Raw genomic sequence first — 27,248 nt, forward strand, 5'->3', positions numbered from 1 at the left:
CTTACATGATTTAGATTTTTTGTAAAGTCTACTTGTAGTTCACCAGATTTTGTAAATGAAAATTGAAATCAATATATAAAATTATTTTGATTCACTTTGTATGGTATTGCTCATTTTGATTAAGTTTCTTTTAATATGGTTTAAAAAAAACCTAAAATAGTTTTTTTGTGAGTTTATTTTAAAAAAAATGACCCAAATTTTCTGTTAATTTCTTGTGTTTTACAGTTAATCTAGCCTATATCTGTCTGTTGTAGCAGGAGTCAAAAGTCCTCACCTTCTATGGTTGTGCCCGTTTTTCATTTCCATTTTTTTGCGTCTACCTGGCACCTTCCCGATCTTCATGTTGCTTTGACATCGTGGGCCTATGATCTATTGCTTGCTCCGATCCATCTCCTCCTTTCTGGAAAGTGGGGTTTTATTTGGTGCATTTGGTTGCTTCGGACTTGGTGGGCGGTATGGAAAGAGCGCAACAATCGAGGACAATCTAACCCCGTTGTAGGGCCACTCTTTCGGACCTTATCGCTGTTAACAAATGGGGGTGATATCATAGCTTTGACATTTCTTTTTGTGTTTTCTTGATCTTCTTATATCTTTAGATGTCGACATCTCTTTGAGACTTTCTGGTTTCTATGTAATGTTTTGAAAAGGGGGGAAGAAGAAATTGAAGGAGACGACTTTCTCTGCGATCTGCTCGCCCGTTCCGTCGAGGAAGAGAGAGAAGAAAGAAGGAAGAAGATGAGGAGGGTGTTGATATGGGGGGCCGCAGTCTTCTGCTTCGTGGTGCTGATGGTGGTAACACCAGCCATCCCCCAATCCCAAGCCTACCACGATTTCGCCGACCAACGTCGATTATTCCTAGGCACGCACGTCCCCCCCCCCTCTCTCTCTCTCTAATCTCCCTCAAATTCTTTCGATTGCTTGTCCGTTCCCTTGCCTGAGCCAAAACTTTGGTTAGAGTTGTTATTTGTTGCGGTTTTAGTTTTGATTGTATTGGAAGTTGCACGGTTTGCTTGGAATTATCGGTATTCGGTGACTTAGTAGAGGTATGAAATTCTATGGAGCGTATATGGTCGAACAGTTTTTTATTCCATTTCATGAATCAAGGCGATCGAAAAAATGATCGGAATGATGCGTCGTTTATTGTTAATTTGATGAATCATAGAGGAGAACGAAATATTTTGGCAGTAGGAAGTTGGTAGCGTTTGCGTTGTAAAAGAAAGACGCAGGAATTTTTATTCGAATACTTTGGTTTGTTTATTTCTCATCCGTGAGAATCGCCTGCAATGTACAGGCGGCAATCACCATGGTTTCATCTTCGTTGATCCAGTATAGTCAGGTTCTTCTCTTGATGATAATGGGTTTTCTTGTCACAAGAGATGGCTTCCACATGTGGGTTTTCATTTGGAGAATGCGAAGAAAAGAAAGAGGAACAGGTCACTGGTTATACTGTAATGATATAACTGTGCTTCGTTTGGTTCTCTTTCGGCACTCCCTCTCAACCTGGCTTTCGAAGAGGTGGTGGATGGAGAGATCCCTTCTGTTTTGCTGCAACTAGTACGTACAAGGGCATCATCATAAGATGTGAATTTTATCGGTGGCAGAGATAACAAAATCTTGCACATAGCCAAGTTATGTCATAAGGACATGGGTACAAGCACACTTTACATTAGTAAACCTCTAGAACTAGATGTGTTAAAACTAGATTGTGTCAGCCCATATCTAGAAAAATAATGGCATTGATTATACTAACCGTCATGCATAATTGGTGTAAACTGATGTAGCACCAAAAAGGATCTTCTTACAAATGATCTGATAAGGACTGCACAAAAAGAATGTTCTTAGTAGGTTATGTAACAGGGTACTTCAAAATGCCCAATGCTATCATGTGATGCTGGTATTGTATGTGTTGTGTTGGTGCTGGGCTTCTTCCATACATATTGGTGGTGTGTGTCACCAAGTTTTGGTGCTCCCCATGGGTACACACCTTAAATTCTGTAGTCATATGCTCAGGTAGTCAAAAAAGATGTACCGATATGATCTACATGGGTTGTTTAATAAAAAGCAGGTTTTGGAACATATAATTGCAGCTTGTAAGAAGATTTACAAGGGTGACAAAAATCAAAGGTCCACAGTGTACCAAAATTTCATGACTTAACCAATCATGATTTTATTTTGAAAAAAGACAACCACAAGGTATGATTCCTAGCAAACAAGTTATTCTTAACACATCCATAGGGGTAGATTAAGTGAGATGTTCTTGATCCTGGTGTACAATTAGTGGAGTCAATGGACCCATCACCTGGTGGGGCTGGTGCACACCTCATATCTGTCTATCTGTCTATCTATCTATATTATCTCTGTAACCTGCACGCTTCTTATGAAATACACGTCATACCAGCTGCGCACATACCTGAATTCATGTGACGGAGCTAGTACATGAAGTGAATGGTCATTGGAACTTGGTCTTGCAGAGCGGTACGTGGAGTGTGTTCAAACTTTGGCTTTAGCATCTGTAATAGAAGAAAAATAGATACCACCAATGCCATTGAAAGCTTATATGGCTTATCATTAGGTAAAATCCTGGCGGCAAGTGCTATAAATCGATCACAATAATAAATACAAGGATAGTTACAAACAATGTTACACATTTTTCATATTTACATTGTATTGCTATCAAGGGCCTTGTTTTCTTGTATATGAAGTGCTATTTGTGTCTTGTTGTTGGTGTGTGATGGGGCTTTTTGTCATTTTTGTTTCCCAGGGATACCGAATACGCTAAATGTAGTTTCCAACTTCCCTTTTCTTGTTGTTGGTGTCCTAGGACTCATACTCTGCGTTCGTGGGGACTACAAATTAAGGTAATCTTTTGCCTATAAATTTGTTTTAGAGTTTTGAGAAATGTTTATGCTGGATCCCATGGTTATGGGAAAGATTTTGTTAATACTTCATACCTCTTTTCAGACTACAAGGAGAATACTGGGGTTGGACTTGTTTTTTCATTGGTGTTACTGCTGTTGCTTTCGGTTCATCCTACTACCATCTCGAACCAAATGATGCTCGCCTTATATGGGATCGATTACCTGTAAGGTTCTTTTAACAGTAAAAAGGATTATTCGTCTAATTTACTAATGAAATACAGTTTCGTGTCGTTTATGATTAACACCAATGCTCAATTGGCATGTTTGCAGTTTGAGCTAAATATGTTTTGTAGGTACTTGTGATCTTGTATTCCATCTGTTAGCCTTATTCTGGGGTTGAATTCAATATCTTCTTATTTCTTGCTGTTTTGTGTAATTGATTTCTATAAAAATATTGCAACTTGCAAAAACAGTAGTTGATTGTGAGACATTTAACATGACTATTTTGAAAATGGTTGTCCAATATTGACATCTGAAATATTTTTCAGCATATGTCCCTGTTCCTAACAGGTGATTTGACTTGTTATGCTGACTGCAAATGTTAGTCCATCAAAGAAGAATTTTGCTTCCCAGAGGCAATTTGAGGCACTTTAGTAATTAAATTTGAAGTGTAATAAGTAATGTTGAATGATCTAACATTATTGTTAACAAAAATATTCACTTCTGACTATTTCAAAAGGCTGTGTTTTCAGAAATATATGTAACTATAAATTTCTACATGACTTGAAGAAGATTTGACTTTTACATATTTACTTCAGATAACTCACAAAAGAAACAGTGTATTTCACGTTTAGCTAGATATACAATTGATATAGAACATTCCAAGGATTCCCATGATAAGGGCATAATCTAATGCAAATATACAGTGAAGTTACAGAAGCAATTTCAACAAAAAAAAATCCTTCTGAAGGAACAATGAGAACTTCATAAAATCATAGAAAGAAGAAGCAATGAAGTTGCAATGTAATGCATCTACTGTAGTAAGGAAAAAAACCTTCCCTGTTCTTGCTAATGGTTCTTTAATCTGATACTTGGGACGGTTGTTGTTACAGATGACTATTGCATTTACATCAATAATGGCTGTTTTTATTATTGAAAGAATTGATGAGAAGACTGGTACTACATCTCTCCTACCTCTCCTTGTGGCTGGCATAATAAGCATTTTATACTGGAGGCAAGCCCACCCGTTCCTGTTTATTCCTTTTTTATATAGGTTGCTATCTTGTAGGTTTCTGCATTTCCTTTACTTTTCAAGTGCATGTGACTTGCAGATTCTTTGATGACCTCCGTCCGTATGCACTGATTCAGTTTGTTCCTTGCCTTGTTATACCTCTAATGGCTATCCTGATGCCTCCAATGTATACACACTCCATTTATTGGCTATGGGCAGCAGGTATGAAGTTCACTAGGAAAATTCTTCTGAGCATTTGGTTTGGTCACTATAACTTCTCTTTTTTTTTCGCTTTATTGTTTTGCATGATTCCTCTTTCATTGTAACCAGCTTTTTGCTGAAGGTGTCAGCCCATGTTTCTCAATGAGTTGGAACTCAGTCATTCTTAGGTGGAACACTGTTAAAACTTCAGTTCATTTTCTCAACCATAGCCATGTTTGGCATGGAAGAGACAGACTTTGATGATATAGAATTATTTAGTATTTTCTCTTTCTAACATGCATTATTCTGAGAGAGAGAGAGAGAGTGTTTGTGTGTGTATTTAAGGATATACCATCTTGAGGGATTTTGGCTGTTTTCCTTATGTCAAAATACACAGTTACAGCACTTTGTTTTAACATGTTATTTTCCGTAAATTGTTGGCAACCCAAAAGGGAAAACAAGAAACACTGTTTTTTATAATGCAAGAAATAAAAAAAAATTATCTTGCGAGGAAAATGATTAAAATATGACCACGCCTTTCCAAAAAGTACCCTTATAGAAAATCAAATATGGGTTTTATCCCACTAGCAGCTATTCTCTTGGTCAAATATCTTCCTCCCCCCCACCACAGCACCCCCCCCCCCCCCCCCCCCAAAAAAAAAAAAAATGTACATATTGATTTATAGAAAAAAAATCCTAATGAGATTCATATTTAACATTTGCCAATTTTTTTGCTCATAATTTTAAATTTGGAATGTTTTAATCCTGTATTCATTCCTTAATCAAATTTTGTCATTATACGTATTCCGAAAGGTAGTCTTGAGTGTGAAATCACTAATTTGAATGTGGACTCCATCCTATATTATGGCAAACCTGCTCTTTGTCTCAAGACGGACCTGGCTAAAGCTTACAACAGAGTGGACTGGGGTTTCATGAGAAATCATCACAAATACTTGGATTCATTGACACATGAGTTGAGAGGATTACAGTCACATATTCAAAATCCATTCCTTACTAAACAAACCTTGTGAATCACATATGTAGGGTCTGATCCAAACTTTAGGATCTTGTGCAGGGGTGCTCTAAATATGCTGTCATTCTCATCCATATCACGAATGGGGAGGCTGAACAATATTGTGGTCTATGTCACATGGCTAAATGGCCCACGTACCTGTGTCGACACGGTCCAACACGGGGACGGGTACTGGGCCCAGATCGGGTCGAAACCCCAAAACTCTCCTTTTGTTGTTGTTTCGCAAAACCCTTAAACAAAGAAAGAGGGGAGGAGAAAGAGGAAGAAGAAGAAGAGGAAGAAGGAAAAGAGAGAGAACTTTCTACCCGTCTTCCTCTGCTCATCCACCTTCTTCATCCAATCAAGAGAGAGAGAGAGAACTTTCTACCCTTCTTCCTCTGCTCCTCCACCTTCTTCATCCAATCAAGAGAGAGAGGTGATGGGACAAAACCCCCTCTCCTTTCCTCCCCCTTCCTTTTTATTGTACCCCTCAAAAAAAGAAGAAAGAGTGGAGGAGAAAGAGGAAGAAGAAGAAGAGGAGGAGAAGAGGAAGAAGGAAAAGAGAGAGGGCACCATACCTTAAACATCAACAAAGCAAACGAATTTGTGAGTGGGAGAGCACACCGTATCTGTAACGCCCCAAAATCGTGGACTTGAAACCTTTTATGAAAAATGTTGAAAGCTTTGAAATCAATCATTTATCAGAGTTTAAAACAGTAGTTCAGCGGAAGATCAGGTTCAAAACAGCAAGTCCCTAGACCTTGGGCGCATTACAACACAATTGCAGACTTCCCCTTATAAACCGATTTGCAATTCAAGTACATATTGAAATGAAAAGAAGAACCACGTTTTGGTAATACAGTTTTAGAAATCCAGAGTTCTAATAAGAAGAGATGCTTTCAAGAAACTTCATACCACATCTATCAAAAGTATCCCCAGGAGCGCAACGTCAGGAAAGGGCCTTGCCTTGAACGCATCACGTCATCGTGCCATCGCAAGCTGTCTCAACCTGTCCAGCACCTGCCCATGAAATGGGTCAGTTTCACAACAGACTAGTAGGGGTGCAAAGGACAAGAAAGAACAAAAAGCTGCAATAAGCAAGATAATCGCTAGATCAAGCAGGAAAAAGCAAGACTAGCAGATCTAACCAAATGTGTTGTGGAGTACGCAAAGCTCTAGTAAAGCAAACAACTAAATACAAGAACATGAAGGATCATAGTGCTAAACAAACAACTATAGCAATCCCATAGATATTATAGGTGAAGAGTAACTAATTCTATCCACCAGTCAAGCAAAGAAATTGCATAAAACAAGCATTCATAACAATACTCGTAATACATATACAAGTACCATAGGATGGCTCCGTCTATCGGCAAGTAGCTACATTAATCGTAAGACACAAGCTATTGCATCACAAGCAATTCATAAGCTACACATGATAAACAATCATACAGTAGCAGTTATATCACAAAAGCTAATAACTAGCATAATGTTAATAGTATAAGTAATTGACTAGTATGAGAAACTAGTTATCACTTAGCAGAACTGCGCAAGCAGTTTAACCAACTAGAGTAACGCTTCGACAGACGTGCATAACTCAACGAGTAGCGTATCGAACTACCGAGCTAATAAGCAAGCAATCAATTCAAGTCACAACACGCATATCTCATGATCATGTGTATAAGTTATATCTTGTCTCATTATGAGCAGGCTGTTGTGGGTACGCACAAGGCAAAACGTAGAAACAACCGAGATCGATTCGGGGGTCCATTATGCTATGTATTTTATTATAACACGAATGACTGACTGAGTCCGCTCCTAAGGGGACGGCCAGTGACCAAGAAAGTAAATCTCCAAAGGCAAACAAAGGCCCAATCGATGCGCATCTGAACTTCTGCAGAAGTGGCCTGGAGGATTTTCCCTAACCTCCGATGACTGGGGAAGGTCGGATCATTGCCCGAGATTGCCATTAATGACTGTCCATTAGAGTTTTGTATCATCCATCCTCTCTCTTGATGAACCGTCCTGAATGAGCACGACAGAGGGTTTTCTTAATCGCCGTCACATTCTACATGCTCTGGTCTTTCAACCCAATCGAGCATCTTGCCTGTGAAGGTGCAAGACCGTTATTTAGGTGAATTATACGCGCCATTGCGCGGTCAACGCAACCACACACCTCTCATCCTACTCACTGCAGTACGCAACGTACCAGTTCAAAAGTACAACCATGATGAGAGGGGTCAACCCATAGTGAAGATAGAAATGTCACTCTTGTGATCTCAAACACATGCCATTGCATGTTCGAGGTAGACATAGACCTCTCATCCTACTCACCGCAGTACGCAACGTACCTGTTTAAAAGTACAACCACGATGAGAGGGGCAAGGATCTCCCGCAGAAAATCCCAATACTTCTGCTTTATAGAAGTCCACAGTGAACTTATTCGAGTTCCAACTTATCGTGCTCGGGTCTTTTAGATAATCGCAAGCATTCTGCCTATTAGGCGAATATCAACATAACAAGATTTAGCTTAATGTGTCAATACACGCTTAGAGGTTACTATACACCTTTCGTCCTGCTCTTCGTAGTCCAAACATATCGTACGTGACTAAAAGTATAACTACAAGAGAAACATGGATTCCTCGTAAGTAATCCAACAATACCTTCACGAAGGAAGGAAGGAAGGCGCTACTATCTGGGTTTGACCAGAAAGCCTAGAACTAGGTCTTGTGTAACGACCCCAACTCCTACCTTTGAAAAATGCGGAATATTTTTTTTTTCTAAGAGTCGCGGAAAACTTCCCAGAGACCTGGGGTCCCTACAGTTCCAATTTCAGTTGGATAACCACACACCACAAAGCAACTTACATTTATCAATCATAACTAATCCACTGAACTCTTTTATTAATGAATCAATAAGAGTAATATGTTCCATGTCAAAAGTGAAATATCAAATTGCAGGAAATCAGAAGAACTAAAAGAAAATAACAGTAGAGCCACTCTGTCCGTAAGTGAAGCCGTCTGAAACAAATGTGACCCTCGTATTCCCTCAGAAGCGAGTCGACTTCACTGATCACCTGTGCCTGGGAAAAACCAATAAAATAATAAGGTCAGAAATCTGAAGAATTCTGCGTACAGGTTTCCCTAATGAATCAAATAAGGAAAAGAGCATAAATAAGATTCATGTAATATTTTAGGAAGTTACAACTATAACCAAATTATAAGGCAATTAACCAGTTATGCACAATAAAATAAACATTAAGCATGAGGGAACGCTAAGTAATTAACATTAATTACAACTTAATAAAAAAGGAAATTAAATGCAACAAAGATCAACATCATGCAATGATCAATGTATAGCAACCGAGTGAACAGGTAAACATGCATGAACTAATGCAGAGTAAGAATATGCATGATTTATGTATAATGCATGAACCCATATTATCTTTCATTTAAGCCCCCCTCTTTCCATATGTATGTCCTATTAAATGCACACATCCTTAAGTTCCTCTTTTTAATTACAGTGGCCCGCGGATACACCAAACGGGTACAATCCCCGAGGTCAAGTAGGGTTCCCGGGGTAGCTTCACACACAATTTGTATTTTATTACCGGGTTCCAAACTTAGCCCTCGACCGATATCAGGAAACAACACCATCCATCGGAACCTTGGAAAACAGCATCCAAAGTCGGGGACACCAGGGAAAACAGCATCCACTGGCGCCACTTTCTTGGTATACCAAAACAAACTCACAACTGTGACTAACACACCACTCCCGGGTAAAGTGGCGGATTCTCCCTAAAACCGTGGTCAGGAGAAGAACCTCAATATCGGGTTCAGGAGCAACAAAACGTACACGGAGTTTTTTGTATCCTCACGGTTTCCCCTAAACCGCAATATCCAAGATTCCCACGCTAAAGCAGGGACATCAAGGAGAAAGTGAATTAACTGTTCTTTGCTTTCTTTTATCTGGTTATTAATTCATTTCCTTTACATTTGCAAATTTACATGCAAAATTAATAACATAAGCTTGCACATCAGCATGCTAAGCTTTTTCACGGGACCACAGCCCGTGATCACATAGAACAGTGTGGTAAAACAATAATATCACCTTTGATTTGTTGCAATGCATCAAAAATAACTAAAATAGAGAACAACTGGTTCTCGAGGCTCACCTAGCCTCTGATGATCCAATTGACCATCAGTGCATTCATAAGCAAAAATCATCAATCACATGCCTCTCTGCGTAATTTTTCACATGCTTTTCGATGCATATGTATGACAAAAATTAAAGATATGCATGAAACAATAATATATTTATGCATGTGCATGAGTTCACTATTCATGTGCATGTGCTTTTATGAAATCATTTCATACACATGCATTCATTTATGATTCATAAGTACATGTGGACGTTCAAGCAGTATTATACATGTTACACACACATCGATTTCATGTATGTATATGCACTTAAACAAATTTTTTTTCGATAGCATAATACTTAGGCATGTCAGATCAAATCAAAGCACATGAACAATATCATTCATAACATGTATTAAAATTACCATACATGCATATAACTAAATCTGGAAATTTAACTTGCAAATTTAAAGGTCTAGCTCTAGAATCAAAATAACACTAAGTGTTAAAGTATCCACGTAATATATATATATATATATATATATATATATATATATATATATATTTTCGTGTAACATTTTATTCATGCACCCAAACCCATTTCCTTAATGACATGTCATGCAAAGAATCTCAAATACCTGTAGAAGAGTTGGTGCTTGGCTTGTAGTGGATAATACCTATAAGTGAGGTTTTCCTTTGTAAATATGATGTATGGGCCTAGCAAGTCTTTGGTAAATATACATGAACACCTTTATATTTCTAGTAATATTCCCTGAAATTTCCAGAAATGAATGAAGCACTGAAACTCCTCATGAAAACCACTTCAATCGAAGCATCATTAAGTATTTGGAAAGTTGAATGTGTCAGAGGCAGCTGCTGTTAGCCATTAGAGACAGACTTCAACTGTTTGTGAAAAGAAAATCTGTTAATAGGATAAACAAACCCATGAAAAACAAAAATTTCCAGGACACTTCTTTTAAGGTCTTCCGGTCTGGTCTTACTAGAAGGGGTGTTACATGATGTATCTGTTGTGCATCTCAAAGGGATAGTTAAGTGGAGTTTCCATTGACTCATGAAGAAAAAGTGCCAAAGTCTGCTTTGTTATCTAGTATTTAGTGAATATTACAGATCATGCTGCATCATCTTTTGTCTGGGAACACCAAGACTAATTCAATCATGCTGATATGTAGCCAAAAGATGGCAAGCAACATGCACAAAATAGACTGGTTATTGGGTTAATGCACATTATCTTCTTGAGTGTTATCTTTTTTTTCTTTTCTTTTTTTTTTAATCTCAAATGCATACTGGTGTCATGAAATTTTAGTTGCTATTTAACTGAGGTATATTTTCTCTGTACTTATCAAGGTATTTTGTGTACGATGGACTAAAGCACTCATGCATAGAGAACCAGCATTACTTATACTGAGTTAGTGACTTGGTTTGTTTGTTCCTTTGAAAAAAAAAACAGGCCAGCATAACATACATTTACCCTTTTTCTTCCCCTTGAATATATGCAAAAGCCAATGCCTGACATGGGTGCCACACGACCTTGCTAGGTCTGTGCACCCCCTTGCCATGCTGCCAAAGTATGGCAGTCAGCCGAGACTCCCTCGGTTGGCTGCCAGCCATACCCATCACTCATATTTTAAAAGTTTCATTTTAAACTTTGTTTAAAAACAAAAATTGTTTCTTGAGAGTAAAGGTTGCTGCCCAACAGTCTGGCAGTAACCATAGCCCTAGGGCTCAGTCTGCCCCACGTTGGCCGGACTGTTGCCTAACCCATACCTGTTTTTCTTTTCTTTATGAATTAAAATCTCTGGTTTACTATACAAATACCTTCCACAAGCATGTTATTCCATAATAACTTCCAAGAAGATGAAAAAATACATGGATTTCATCCATGGATCTTAGAGTAAACATCTAGATTTACTCATCCCTATGCTTTTACACCAAAATACTTACATGGAAATCGAACCCATGTTCGTTTTCCTCACTTAACCCAAAGGAAAAACCCGTACCTTTGAAATCGGTGTTTGGGGTTGCTGCCGTGAGAGAAAGAGTTATTCCACCGGCCTCGACTGCTCCGGTGTCGCGGTGGTTGCACGCAAGGGAAAAGACAACAAAAGGGTCTGCCGTAGCCTGCGGTGGCTGCAGCCTTCGGCGATCTTCCACCCTCCGGCGCACGCACACAGATCGAAAGAGAGAGGGACGAGGGGAGAGAGAAAGAGAGAGACGCGGGAAGAGAGAAACGAGGGAGAGACCCCCTCGTCACTCCCATTTATCGACTGATCCCCCCCCCCTTCCATGCCGAGATGGGTGGGGATCAGTTACGCCAGCCGAGCCCCCCCCCCCCCTTCCTTTCTGGAAATTGCAGGAATCGTGCCCTAGGCACGATTCTTGCTCTTTCCCCCTTTTAAAATAAAAGCAGCCCGATATAGGGGTTTAAAAACCCTATCGGGTTACGGATCCGGGTCGGGTCCGACCCGGGTCCAAGAGCTTCTTGCCCTTAAAATTAAAATTAAATTTTTTTTTCCGGAATCTATCTGCTACAGGGGACATGACTCGGGTCCGAACCCAGGACCCGGTGCATGTTCACCTGATTAGTAGGGTCCACAAGTTTGGACCCACAACCCATTGCGAAGTGGATCCATAGGCTGGGTCCAAATGGATCCAACTATGGATCCCTTACATATTCTTATAAATCTTTTTTTATTGATTTATTAAATTACACACATATATATATTATGTATATATATATATTTTTAAATATGATATAATTTACATATGGATCCTTTATGGATCTTAGATCCGAAACTGGATCTAGGCCCAATTTGCATAATTTAACTTATTTTAGAATAAAAATTTTGGGTTTTACATCTTGCATCAGAAGTGATGCAACGCTGATCTAGCGATCACACAAGTACCTCGCTAGGATCCCCGTCCTACTCGTGCACAAGCTCCTAAACAAGGTTATCTGAGTCGTATCGGATAGGCGAACTAAGGTTGTAATGCACCTATCCCAATTACATCGATTTGGGAGATTTGGCCACTATCACTGCTTTACAAGCCATACATCCTTGAAAACAGGGTTGCACCTAAGACCATCATCTTTGGAGAACTGAAATGCATAAGTGTGTGTGTCGTGGCCTGTAAGACAAGTGAAACGATATACACTATACACTCAAAGCTGCACTCAGAAAGTGCAAGTTGACAAGAGGCGAACTCGTGCACATACTAATACAATGGCAAATCGAGGGGCAAGACTCGATGGGCGAAGCTGCACCGCGATGGTAGAACGCTAGAACTACACACGAGGTATGAGATCATACCTCGATCATCGAAACACACAAGCAGGCAACTACGTAAGCAACTCGAGAGGTATGAGATCCTATACTGACTACGCAAGTGTGAAGGACGACTCACGAGGCATGGGGTTGCACCTCGATTAAACGATAAGCATAAGCAAGTAAAGAAGCATACGACAGAGATAAGAATACATGCATGAGCAAAGCATATACACGAAGAGCGACAGCAAAGTAAAGACGCACACAGACAAAAGTAAGTGCGACAGCAATAGGAAAGTAAGGTACAAAGAGTAAAGCAAGTAGCAAGGCCATGGCGCATAAAGCGCGGGACAACAAGTAAATGCAGGAAGTAAAGTGCAAGAACGTAAAGAAGGACCAGGATGTCCTGGAGTAAAAGACAAACATATACAAGTAAATGACAGGGCGCAAAGCGCGGGGCTGCAGAAAAGTAAAGTGCGAGAAAGTAGAGAGGACAAGGATCGCGAAACCGCGTCCTTGAGTTAAAAGACATGAAATGTAAAGACAAGAATGAAAAGCCTAGACACATATAGCGCGACGGCGATAGAAAGGAAAGTGCGAGAAAGTAAAGAGGACAAGGATCGCGAAACCGCGTACTTGAAGGTAAAGACATACGTATATATATTATACGTATACATATATCATCCTCTTTTAGTTATCTTTTCTTATTTTAGCATTTATCTGTTCATTGTCCTTTCCAGCAAGAATCCCCTACCTTAAGGGGTTGCGGGTCCTCGTCTGCCAGCGACGTAGATAAGCGCAAGCTCAAGCCACGAAGGCGAGCTCGATCCACCGTTCAACCTGGAGAGCTTAGAACGTTAGAATATGTCGTAATGTAAACAAGAAGCAATAAAAGCAGCGAGGCCTCTTGCCTGCAGGAGGCAGATGCAGGAACTCTGCATCCTGCAGACAAGGGTGCCAGAGGCAGGGGCCTCAGCCCTGTTTGGCAACAGCAGCAGAGGCAAGGAGCAGAAGCTCCTTGTGTGCCAGAACAGAGAAAGGCAGGAGAGAGAGCAGAGGCTCCCCGCCACACCTGCCGCAACAAGGCAGGGGGGAACACCCCCTGTCAGAACAAGAGACAGGGGCGCAACCCCCTGCTGGAAATGAAACAGGCAGGGGATCTGCCCCTACCGGCAGCAAGAACAAGGCAAGGGGGCAAAGCCCCTTGCCGGAGAACAACTGAGATGCAGGCGACAAGCCCCTGCTCGAAAACAAGGAAGCAGGGGGGCTTCGCCCCCTGCCGGCAAAACGCAGGAGGCAGGGGACAAAACCCCCTGCCGAGGAACAACAGGAGAGCAGGGGGGGCTTCACCCCCTGCCGAGACAACAACATAAGGCAGGGGGCGAAACCCCCTGCCGAAAAACAAGAGCAACGACAGGGGGGCCTCACCCCCTGCCGGGAAACAAAAGAAGGTAGGGGGTTTGTCCCCTACCGAACACAGAATGGGGTAGGGAGGCAAAGCCCCCTGACAGAGGACCCCAAGAGGCAGGGGTGAAACCCCTGCCGAAAAACAACAGGGGGCTCAGTCCCCCTGTCGGCCTACTGCAAAAAAGCAGGGGGATAACCCTCTGCCGACAAAAGGCGACAGGGGGCTCAGCCCCCCTGTCGACCTACTGCAAAAAGGAGAAAGGAAAAAGAGAAAAAAGGGGGTTTTTACCTCAGGAGACCACGACCACGAGAGAAGTCGCTGATGAGCGATGCCGAAACACGAGCATAGAGGAGAGCAAAAGACAAAGAAGGAGCTCTCGGGTTCACCGACGTCAGGAGGCCGATGAAGAGAGGAGTCGAGGGTTGCTCGCAAGCGCTGACAACGGTTGTGGTCGCAGATGGCTGAGGTTGCCGAGAAGACTCAGAGGGAGCAGCGACGATGCTGTTGCCGACCGTCGGCAGCTATCGATGTCAGGTGGCCAGAGGCGAAAAGCAACATGTTATCGACCAGGGGAAACAGGGGGAGCCAGAGAAAGAGGGGAGAAGCTGAGAGGAGGAGAGTGGTGACGATCACCAACAGTCGGAGGTCGCCGAAGGTCGAGGGCCACTGTCGGTTGAGCTGCCTCGGCAAGGGTGGCGACGTCGATGGCCGGCAGGTCGTCGAAGGTCACCGCTCACAGCAAAAAGAGGGAGAAGAAGGTGGCCGACGACGCGTCACTGATGTCAGCTCGGGGGCCGTCGGCGGTGGCAGAAGGGGGGGGGGGGGAAGTGCCTCACGGGAGCAGAAAAAAAGGGGATCGAGGGCTCACCGGAGCTTGGATGTCGTCGACTGCTCGAATGTCGCCGGTGTCGGCTTGAAGGGGGAAGAGGCCGACGACTGCAATCGTCGGCGACGAGGAGGCAGAGAGGGATGCTCGCGTCGCTGGGAGGCCTGCCGGACTGAGAGAAGGCGGTCGGACGGAGCTGCTCGTCGGCGTCTCCAGTCGTCGGCGGCAGTGCGAGAGAGACAAAGCAGATGAGAAAGAAGGGGCGAGGGTTTTGAACCCTCGCCCGAGACGCCTGCGTCTTTTAAAAGACGCAGGTTCTCGAGGCTTCGAGAACCTGGGTCAGGCTCGAGTCCGGCCCGGATCCAGGCCCGTAACAGAGAACCAAACCTCGACACGCGCAGGGCACGTGTCTGACACGAGTCGGATGCGGTTTTTTTTTTCACGGGCGTTACAGTATCTCCTCCTCATTCTCGTTCTTCTTTATTGCATAGAGAGAGAGTAGCAGTGGTGACGGCTTCTCATTCTTCTTATTCACATCGAGATCGAGAGAGAGAGAGAGAGAGAGAGAGAGAGAGGCGGTGGGAATGGGAACGAGACCCCTTCTCTTAAAAAAATTCAATCACCCCCCTGTTTTTAAAAAAAATCATTTTACCCCACTGTTTTTTAAAAAAAATCATTTTACCCATTACAATGCCCCCCCCCCCCCCCACCCCCCCCACATACATATATATAGTTGTGTCCCACATTTTTCGAACTTGCCTTGTTGTACCCTCCGTACCTGTACCCATATTACATAGATTGTGGTGCTTTTCGATGGTCTTTGGTATCCTTTCCTATTAGATACTTGGGGCTCCCATTGATTTGCAGAAGGCTAGAAGCTACCATTGCCTATAATTTATCTGTAAAGTGATAAAGAGATTGAAGGGTTGGAAATGTAGGTCATTTTTGTAGCCTGGAAGAATTCTAATCATCCAAACAGCGCCAGCCAGTAATCTCATGTACTGGCAATTATCCTTTTGAGTTTTAAGCCTCTCAATTAGTGTTACATACTCAATATAGCACGTTAAAAAACACCGCAATAAAACTCAAAAAACTTTAAAGCCTCAATTTTTTTTTTCAAGGCCTTTGCTTCATGTGAAGGAAGGAAGAGTCTTGAGGGGATTTATAGGCAATGGAAGAAGGGTCCCACACCTGATTGATATGGGTTTATTCCCAAACCCTCGTGTTTGAAATGGGAGTGATAGATGAAAGGGTACTATTTATGGGAATAAGAGTCATGCTATTTATGCTAGTTTTGGGAATCATGCAGGGCCAGCCTTAACATTAAAGAGGAAAAGCTACAAGAAGTTTTCTGAAATTACATAAGGGGGCCTGACCCCTAATATTTTCTAGTAAAAAGACAAAAGAAAAAAAAAAACTTTAAAAAACAGATATTTCTTGAACAAAGTTCATTTATTATTCATTAAAATAATGTTTTTACTTTTTATTTTTTATAATTTTTATATATTATATTTTCCAAGATTTTTCCGAGAAAAACATTTTTAAAATCTGTTGAGATTTTTTGCTTGCCGAGAAATTCCCAAGAACGATATTTGTGACTATGGGTTTAATGTCATCCACATTAGAAAAATAATCTACAAGGTTAACAATTAATAAATCTGTATGCCTTGCAATATTACTAAGTAACCAGATAGTAAAATCTTGGATATTACCGAGTAATTAACAGGTGGAATCTTGCATATGATTGACAGTCTCATGATCATGTCAATATAACATCAATGCCAACATAATATACAAAAAACATTTCGGACATTTTTGCAATGCCATGTGATTCTTGGATTTTCTCAAGATCCTGTGATTGTAAATCACAACACTTTCTCAAAGTTAGTGAAACATGAAAAAAGTGTAACTAGTGACTGGGATTGTTATTGCCTTGAACCTTGTGAAAGTTGTTAAGATATGTGCATTCGTATATATTCATATATTTATATATGAATATATAAACCTATGTAAACTGAAATACCCATCAAGGGTATTTCGGTCCTTTCACTAGATAGGCGTCAGCTCATTAGGGGCTGGTACTTTGCTTTTTGTATTTTTATTTTTTCACTTTTTTACTTTTCATTTTTTTGTCTTTTGTGATTGGGACAGCTCCATATAGCTGTTGGAGCTGCCCCAACAGTCATAAACTATGTCACATGGGTGCGGGTGCGGGGATGCGGCACTTCCAAAAAACCCGGGTGCGGGGGTGCGGCAGGGGAAAAAATGTAAAATATATATATATATATATATATATATATATATATATATATATATATATATATATATAATTTTGAAGTTTTAACAGTTTAACATTTAACAATTAACATTGTCATAATATCATTCATCATGCATGCAATATATCAACCTAAATATCAAATTATCAATTAAATAAGTAAAGCAATTACATAAATTGACCTAAATATCAATCAAATAAGTAAAGCATAAAATAACTAAATTACATACCAAAGTATATCCTGATGAAGTAATGGATGTTAATAATTTTTTTCTTCATCAACAAATGCATCATTAGAAGGAATATTGGGCTCAGCTAAATCCATGTTTGTTATGTTGAAATTATGCTCTCCCTCGAAGTCACACTCTTCTGGGTTTACATCCCAAAATTTGGATGTTCCTTGTCTGCGTTACAAACCCAATTTGAAAATGTTAAATACAATACAAGTATATTTAAATGAAAATTAAGAAATAATCAAATGACTAAGAGAGCAAATTAGTACTTGTATTTATCATTGTTTCACGAAAGTAATCGAAGATTTGAATGAACATATACTAAATCCTCTGCACGCTTGCTGGTGAGTTTGTTTCTCTTCATGTTGTGGATTTGAGAATATGTGCTTCAATTTCTTTCACAACAAGATGAACTAGCAGGCTGCGATAGCAATCTTAATGCAAGACGTTGGAGAAAAGGTGTTTCTGATCCAAATGTTGACCACCATGTGATGAGATCTATATTATCTTCTTCTTTCGCGAATAATGCCGGTCTATATAATCTCGAAGATGAAAATTTTTCAAACTCTTGTGTGACTTGATATAGAAGATATGCTTCTGGAAAAAGTCTTGTCATACACATATTTCTATGTCTTGATAGCTTTGGGTCTAAATTTGGAGGGACACGACCAATACCACCAGCCCGCTACTTATTTGCATAATATTTTGGATTAAGAGAATGTACCATGCAATGCAAATGAGTGTTGCTCTTATCCCATCTTCTGACTAAAATTGAATGAATATGATTAAAAAAATCTGAATAATCCAATGCAGGAGTTTTTTCTTCATGCTTGAAAACTATAGCTTGTATTTTTTCAATCATATTATCCCACGTTTCATAAACTTTGTAAAGCATGGGCTTTCCTTATCAACTTCTCTTAACATTTCCCAAATAGGTTGCGTAAATTGAAGGAAGTATACCACTTTGTCCCAAAACTCATCATCAAGAATGAATTTTTTAATTTTTTGAGCCTTGATATCATCATGAGCATGATAGAATGTTCAATTTTCATCAGTTACTATGTTAATCAAAGCATTTTCACTCTTTTAATCATCTTCATCATCACAATAATTGACGCAAAACGTGTTTCAGCGACCTTCAACAATTTCAAATCAGAATGCCTATTAAATATAGCATTAGCACAATGGTGGTTAACAACAAAATTCCTGATGCTTTTGACATTTCTTTCTAAATCTTCAATCTATAAACATAAAGCATATGCTTGTGAATTTTCTTCTTCTTTGGGGTTGCAGATGCTCTTTAGGACTAGATTTAAGATGTATGCTACACAGGGAGTCCAAAAAATATGAGGGTACTCACTCTCCAAACTCAACGCTGCACTTTTACAAACTGGAGTGTTGTCTGTAATGATTTGTACCACTTTCTGATCACCCACTTCTTTTATCACTTCTATAAACAATCTCTTCAAATACTCTGCATTTTTATATTCTCCAGATGCATCAACTGCTTTCAAGAATATTGGGTCACTAAGCGAACAAACAATGAAATTGATTAATGGACGCCTTTGAATATCTGTCCATCCATCAGACATAATAGAAACTCCATTTTGCTCCTATGAATATTTTTTAATCTCCAGCAACCTCTCCACATTTGCCCTCTCTTCTGCAAGAAGTATGGTTCGTATTTTTTCTGAACTTTGAGGCACATAACCACTCAAATTACAATTTCTCAAGGATGTTACTAAATCCTTCCAATAAGGATTTTTAGCCGCATTAAATGGGAGTGAACCAGAATAAAAATACCTCACAACTTTTCTATCAAATTCTTCTCTTCCATATGTATTGAATGATGCTTGTATCGTTCCTCTACCTCCTACATTGCCCTTTTTTTTCAGCATCTTCTTGGTGGCTTGCAAATGGCATACTAACTGCACAAGAATCGTCCATTGTCTTTCTCTTCTCATATTCTTCTTGTATTTTCTTGTATTGTCTTCGCATTGCCTCATCAACTTTTCTGCAAGCTGAAATGCCATGTCCTGGTATCTTCAACAAATGAGCATTCACTCTTGTGTAAGACCCAACAAAATCTCTTTCGCAGAGCTTGCATCAAAATCTCTTGTTTCCACCACCTCCTTCTCCAGTTTTTGCAAGTTTATCTACATGTATCCATAGTGGCCCCACATCATCAATCTCACTGCAACTATCAACAAAACTCACATGTTGGGATGAGGATGACGCAAGTCCTTTCCCTTTATCTGTCATTTTTATCCTGAAAATGCAAAAAAAATACATTCAAAATTTTAAATCAATTATACAAACTGACATTATCTTGATATAAAATCACCAATGAGGAGGGATCTGCCCCTCCCCTGCCAAAAACAGAGAGCAGGGACGGGGGCTCGACCCCTTCCTCTGTCGAAAATAGAGGGAGATCAGCCCCTCCCCTGCCGACCCAACAAGAGAGTGAGAGGGGGAGTGCTTGGCCCCTCCCCTGCCGACCCAACAAGAGAGCGAGAGGGGGGGCTCGGTCCCTCCCCTACCAACGCAACAAGAGAGTGAGAGGGGGGGCTGGGCCCCTCCCCTCCTGCCTTTGTTTTCAGCAGGGGGGTCTCGGTCCCTCCCCTGCAGACCCAACAAGAGAGCGAGAGGGGGGGGGGGGGGCTCGGCCCCTCCCCTGCCGAAATCAGAGGGAGCAGGGGGGCTCAGCCCCTCCTCTGCCGACCCAACAAGAGAAAGAGAGGGCGCAGGGGGGGCTCAGCCCCTCCCCTGCCGACCCAACGAGAGAAAGAGAGGGCGCAGGGGGGGCTCGGCCCCTCCCCTGCCGACCCAACGAGAGAAAGAGAGGGCGCAGGGGGGGCTCGGCCCCTCCCCTGCCGACCCAACAAGAGCAACAGAGGGCGCATGGGGGGGGGGGGGGGCTCCACCCCTCCCCTGCCGACCCAACGAGAGAAAGAGAGGGCGCAGGGGGGGCTCGGCCCCTCCCATGCCGACCCAACGAGAGAAAGAGAGGGCGCAGGGGGGGCTCGACCCTTCCCCTGCCGACCCAACGAGAGCAAGAGAGGGCACAGGGGGGCTCAGCCCCTCCCCTGCCGACACAAGCAGAGAGCGAGAGGGACGTACCTGCAACGAGGGAGAGGAGGAGCTTTGGGGGAAGAGGGCTGCACAGGAGAGGAGTGATTTGGGCAAAAAAAATTGCCCTAATCACTCCTTTTCATCGGGTTTTTTTTTAACGTCCGAAATGTGGACGAAAACGACCTTGGGTGCATTGACCGCACCCGGTGCCGCACCACCTGCTTTGCCGAGTCCCTGTGACATAGGTCATAAATATGACCGTTGGGTGCAGCCCCAACAGGCATATGGGGCTGCCCCATATGTATCCTCATGTATTATAAATAGGTCCCTCCAGACCTTGTATCTTTATCTCTTTAGAGAGTGTCTCTATGCAATATCAAATTTGTTAGACCCTTGTGTGGGTGGTTTGATGATTCAATCAAGTATTCTACTTGATTGAAAGTGTGTTCTTGCATGTGTATTGGATTCAATCCATTTCATTACAAAAGTTGGTCACAAGATTGACCTTGTGACCATCAATCACAGCTTCTACTTTCTCAGCTGTGATTGCTCATCCCCTACATGCAACCGAAGCAAACATGCCCTTCGTTGGATACTAGAGAAAAACCGAGATAAGAACATGTTAGCCAAGGGAGTCATTTGTATTCCATCTGTATTCAGTACAAAGAACTGTCATCCCAATAGTAGCTCGCAATTCCTAATAGCAGGAATCATGATTTCCTAGTGCTTTCCAGTACTTTGAGAAGAATAAGACTGCTTGCTTCACGAGGGAATAAGTGTTTCTGGTAACAATGATGAATAAATTGTTCTTTTGTTATCTTGTTTTGGCTAGTAGTCAAGGCATGATTATCAATGGAGATGAATAAGCTTGAGACAGCTATTACACTAAAAAAATATCTACAAATGCAGCCTTGCAAACTTTTTTTACTGTAGATTTCTTTGTTTTCTGGCTATTGATTATGAAGGAAACTGATTCTTACTTTTTTGACAAAGAAACTAATGGAGCCATTTTTGTCTCCAGCGAAATGCTTCCCAAGTTTGTTTCCACAACCACCTCTGAGATGAAATGTATCATTTTAGTGTATTCTAGGATTTTTTTTCTTGATCTGAAACAAATCTCTTCTTGTGTTGACCTTGAAAGAATTTGAGGTAGATCTAATTTCCCTCTGTGAGTCCATCACTCCATCTCACTCTGTTAGTATCTTGAAATCATTACAAAAGATCTTGCTTCTTAAAATTGTTCTGAGCTAATCTCACCAAATCAAGGGAATCTTCTTCATGTTGGTTCCAATGAGACTTTGCGAAAATATTTTACAGAAAAAATAATATCATTTCATGACTCATGTAATATTGCTTAAGCAATAAATCCTGAGAATGACAGTTCACCAGGTGTCATTGTTCCTTGCACCCATCCTAGCCATACAATCATTTGATTAGATTGTATGTATGTGTATGTATAGTCATCAATATCACACAGCAATATCTTGAAGAAGCAATTTCTCAGGATATTATGGGTTTTTCTACATGAAAAGAAAAAACAAATTGGACAGGTGATTTCCTGCTCTGAAGCTTTGAAGACTCTAGATTTTAGTCTTGCATTTCATATATTTAGATTTCACCTGGAAGTTCCTTCTGATTAAATTCTTCTTGATGATGTTTTTGACCCATGATTTGGGGTTATTGAAGCATGCTACAAATTGGATGAATGGGATAATATTGCACTATCACCCAATATTGCAATATTTGGATTATCCAAGCATACTGTCAGAAATACTATATATAAGGGCATCAAGGTCATCAAATGTAGAAAAATAGGAATGGGAGAAAATAATATTCATAGTGCATATACACACAAAAAAAGTTAATAGATCATGATAATGTCATGCAATATTATCATTATTTTTCTCCAGATAGCACTATCTTGTAAAGATCATTTGTGACGCCAAACAAATCTATGTATGATTGTACATACATGTGTGTTTTGTGTGTGGTTGTGCGTGTATGTGTGCACGTGTCATGAGCAGCTGGCTGATCTCCTACTGGCTAATATGCTTACAGCCATCTCACATGTCTATATGCATGTGTTTATGTGCATGTACAAATGTATGTGTATGTATACAGCTACTGCGTGCATACACCAAATGACAATTGTTTCTTGTAACTCATTTCAGGCAGGCCTTCCAGATTAGTGAGAAATTCCTCTCATTTTTCAGAAACTTCCAGACTAATGAGAAATTCCTCATTCTTCAGAAATTTCTATCTACCTCATGTTTTCCATCAACAATGTTTTATTCGTTTAACTTGGACGAATGACCACAGATGAGGTTTTGATGTCAGAGGAATATATACCTCACACATAACCTATTAATTAGTCCATAGCAAAGACCTTACCATACCCTTGTCTCGTCTACTAACATTCACTATTTATAATACTTAGGGAGCTAATGAGACTATTTTAGGTAGAATTTATAATTTATGTATGAAAGACATGCTTGATCCTATGATCATTCAATTGATCTTTGTTTAGATAAATATAATTAACCAAAACAGAGACACTACTCCAAGTATATACTCTAGGAGCGTGTCTGGCAGCTGAGATGAAAAACATGTGACAAGTTATCTTGAGATAATCCTTCTCCTCCTGTGTTTGAAAATCATGAAACTTTTTGCTTTGTGTTTGATACTTTGATTGTCCTATACGGTTATACCAAAAGAAGCACTGTCTCTTTGGGACACTTCAACAAACAGTTGGTGTGCGTCACCAAAACTGCCTAAACCAGAAACAACCTATTCACCAATACCAATTCTTCCTCAAAACACATTTAGACTCCTCCGATGAATTCTCTTAGCATTCAGCAAAGATGCAAACTTAACAAGGCATCCAGAAACAATGCAAATGGACTCCAGTCACACCAATTTGGAAACAGGCATGAAAAGAAATCCAAAATGAAGCAAAAATGAGAGTGGGTGCTTGAAAGTGTGGAAGGTAGCAAACCATAGGCATTCATCATGCCACACACACACACAAATGCCGTAGGCGAGAAGAAGCACAGGGCTGAGGAAGGCGCATGTTGGTGGCTGACAAAGGTGCTGCAACAAGAGTTTGAAGAGAGGCCTTGACACAGCAGAGTGAGGAAGGCTGCATGTTGAGGGGCAAAAGTTTTTCTCGATAATCAGTTGGACACCTAAGGGTCCAACTAGTTTTTCCATGTTTTTGAGGACAAAAATATAATTTTTCTGAAAACTTTTACCCCTTGTTTGTTGTAGACTTCCTAAAAACACGGGCCCCATGCGTTGTTTGGAAAACTTTCTCTCCAGTAATAATATTTTTGAGCATTTCAAACACACCCTAGGTGATCTAAAGAATAAGCCTGTTGTTAATCCATCTAATGTCCTCTCTAATAATAATAATAATAAAATTTCCAGCTTGTTGTATCTGTAGGTCCTTTTGTGTATGGCCCGTAACTGGTTGGATCATGAGTTTCATTGTAGTAATGGATCATATGTAGTTGGTCAATTTTCTAATTGTACCTGTTTGATTTATGTCATTTGGCTGAGTATGTACCCTTTTCAAGGTACTTCCAATGTTGATTCAAGTTAGAGATTGAACTTAATCATATAGTGTAGTTTTGACATATTGGCTTTCGTCAGATTTGGTCACCAATGTCTGGAGTTCTTTTTTTTCTTTCTGGATTTTATGTTTAATGATGTGGAAGTTTTCATAGCTGTCTAGATCTTGTGACTATGGTTCTTTTATGTTGAATGATCTCTATTGAATGCAATCTTTTTTCCATGCATGTAATAATATACTTTGTAAATTCTATTAGATAAAAAAAGTGGTATCTATTCTTTGAAATACATCTGTATGATTTAGTGGTTGTGATTGCAAAATTTGAATTGACTGTGTGCTCTATAGAAGATCAGTAGGGTGACTGTTTATGTCTTCTTTTTTCTGTCCTTTTAAAGATAAATGAAAACAAGGTTTTTCTGTTTTTATTTTACTTGTAGGATTCTATCTCCTTGCAAAAGTGGAAGAAGCTACAGATAAGGCAATTTACAAATTAACTGATCATTTTGTCGGCGGCCATACACTTAAGCATTTATGTGCTGCAATGGTTCCTGTTTTCTTGATCCTCATGCTCACGAAAAGAAGTATTGAAGTAGAGAGGTGAATGTTGTTATTTATGTTTTATGTACTACATGAGTGAAAAGTTCCAGTAGTGCTCTCGCTACTAGTGGCATGCAGTTTTTCTTCATTAGCAAGTTACTTGGATCACAAGCCAAATCCAAGTACAACACATTATCCAACCCAATTTGCATATAAAATGTATCTGATTAGCTAATTGGATTCGGATTTAGATTCGGTGTTACCTTCTTTCCCATCAAACTCTGAATCTGAACCCGAATCTGATTAGTCCAAAAAGGCCAGATTCAGTAATGCCTAGATCCGAACCATTTACATCCCCACATTTATATATACGTATTGTATTCATTTATTTATTTGTGCTTTTATCTTGTCAATATTTTAGTCAACTTTACCATTACAAACCTGAAGGGAAATTTCCAGGTGAAACAGCTTGTTACATAGAAAATCTGGGTAAGTAGATGGAAATTTTCCTACTTGCCAAAAAACACTAGTATGACTTCATGCAAGGCCCGATGGTAAGGGCCTTTGACTGGCGATGGAGTTTTCTGGTTTGCAAATTGGTAACATTTCCACTTAGCATAGGCCTTTAGTTTTCTTGACATGAACAAATCACTTGAACATGTTTTCAAAACTGATTTATGCTTGCATCATCTCCTTGTAATGATCTAAGGTTTGTTTCCATGGAGTGTGTTAAAAACTGATATATGCCTCGATGATCTAATCATCATTTAAGAGCAAGGGCTTCTTATGACCCAATAAATGCCTCATCGAAGAATGCACAGTAATATGGGTTTGATTGTCTTAATTAGTACGACCCAAAGGCTTCCTTTTTCATTTAGTTTGCATTTGCTACAATCGATGCAGGCAAAGCTTATACGAAACATGGCAAATTTCCTGGATGAGGATAAAAGTCAGTAGGCAGACACCTACCGTTGATTGTTCTTACTTGGAAGTTATGACAGAGGATTCACCATAAATTGTTTCATCAAGTCCTTCCTTTTAATCATTTAATGTATATAATATGTCAATTGATGAATGTACAAAAACGTGCTGGTTGTCTACTGATCTACTTCCATTCTGATGAAATTATGTATACCTATGAACCACGAAATTGTATACCTTTTTTTTTCGACAGAGAAAGCTGGGGTTAGTCTGACCCCCACCAGTTATACAACCATATACCATTGGGATTCAAACTAGCAACGTCCCAACCCAAGGACTGCTCCTGCCAGACAAGCAGAGCCCCCATTGGTACAAAATTGTATACCTATGTATACCAGTCCTGTCAACAAAGTTATTTTTCCTTTACTCACGCCCTGAATGAACTGTTTCTTTGTATTTATCTTACTAATGAGTTTGCATGAGAAAGTCAGCACATTTGTTGCCCCAAGGGGGGTTGGTGTAGTGGGGTGGGGCCTTGGCTGCTAGATGGGCTGTCAAGGTTTGATTCCCATGGGTGTCGCCCCTCTGCGCAAGCCAATGCATAGCATAGGCCTTGGGAGCAGGGGTCCTAGCCTCGGAGTTTTATGCTGCTGGCATGATGACCGTAGGTATGGCAGGTTGAGCCAGCACGACCAGGTCTTCATGCTGGGTGTGGTTTCTTTGCCTTAGAAATAAATAAATAAGTTGGCCCATTTGTTTTTTACCCAAGAGCTCATATATAATGGTGCACCACAGTTCTCAATTTAGTCACACCCATATCTCTTGTGCCTGTCTGGAGGCGAAGCTGCCATATATGCTTCAATCTGGTAAGGTTGACATCTCTGTTTCGAAAAATACTGCATTAAATTTGTCAGGTTTCATTAGAAGAGTGCCAGCAGCAGGGTGTTTTGTTGGGGGGTTTCATCATCCTGCACCTGATATGACCCAAGTTTTTGACGTTTGATGAAACTGGAAATTAGTGCAAGTGCCTTGCCTGCTGGTGCTACTCCTGTACCAGCTTCAGGCCCCGCTGTAAATTTTACGCTTTCATGGATGCATCATCTTATCTCCACAGCTCACTAGCTGCTTCCATTTGCCGAAATTGTAAAGTTTTGTTTCCTGGGAAAATCTGTTGTGCCCATGGTTGCCAGGAAGGGAAACAGAAATTGGAAATGTTTTCTTAGGCTCATTAAAATGGAAATGTACGTGTATATGTGTGTGTGTGTGTGTGTGTGTGTGCCAACTTCTCTTTTACACAGATTCTTTAAGTGAAATGCATGAAAAATACATAGAAAATGTGTTTTTCAAAGCAAATATGTTCCTCAAGTGGTGGAAAACAGGCTTCTCACAGTTGGGAAATGTGTTTCCCATGAGGTTTCCAAAAGTTTCTACAGAAGTCATGGCCGGGAACTTGCAAAAAATTGGTTGATCTTGCAACTGTCCCATTTGTAGCCGACCCTTGGTTCGTTCTAAATCCTGGGAGATGCTGAAAACATAATGCATGCAACAGATAGGGGATTATAATTACAGGTTAGGCTTAGTTGCTGCAGCTCTTGCTCATCAGAGGCAAATTTGCCACCTTGACCAGCAACGCTAGAGCAAGATTCATATGCAGGAAAACAACGGAACGCTCATTCATAT

General features: G+C 40.6%; 1 protein-coding gene across 1 annotated transcript; it reads left to right on the forward strand.

Annotated features, from left to right (window-relative positions):
* Nucleotides 1-616: 616 nt before the first annotated feature.
* Nucleotides 617-25,994, forward strand: SAG18 (senescence associated gene 18). Its single transcript, XM_089997301.1, has 7 exons — nt 617-859; nt 2,762-2,858; nt 2,962-3,082; nt 3,971-4,092; nt 4,190-4,311; nt 24,548-24,707; nt 25,551-25,994. The coding sequence occupies exons 1-7, from the start codon at nt 736-738 to the stop codon at nt 25,660-25,662; spliced, it is 858 nt and encodes a 285-aa protein (XP_089853427.1). The 5' UTR covers nt 617-735; the 3' UTR covers nt 25,663-25,994.
* The last annotated feature ends 1,254 nt before the right edge of the window (nt 25,995-27,248 follow it).

Source organism: Nuphar pumila, chromosome 1 (assembly GCF_984573655.1).
Source record: "Nuphar pumila chromosome 1, dmNupPumi1.hap1.1, whole genome shotgun sequence".
NCBI lineage: Eukaryota > Viridiplantae > Streptophyta > Magnoliopsida > Nymphaeales > Nymphaeaceae > Nuphar > Nuphar pumila.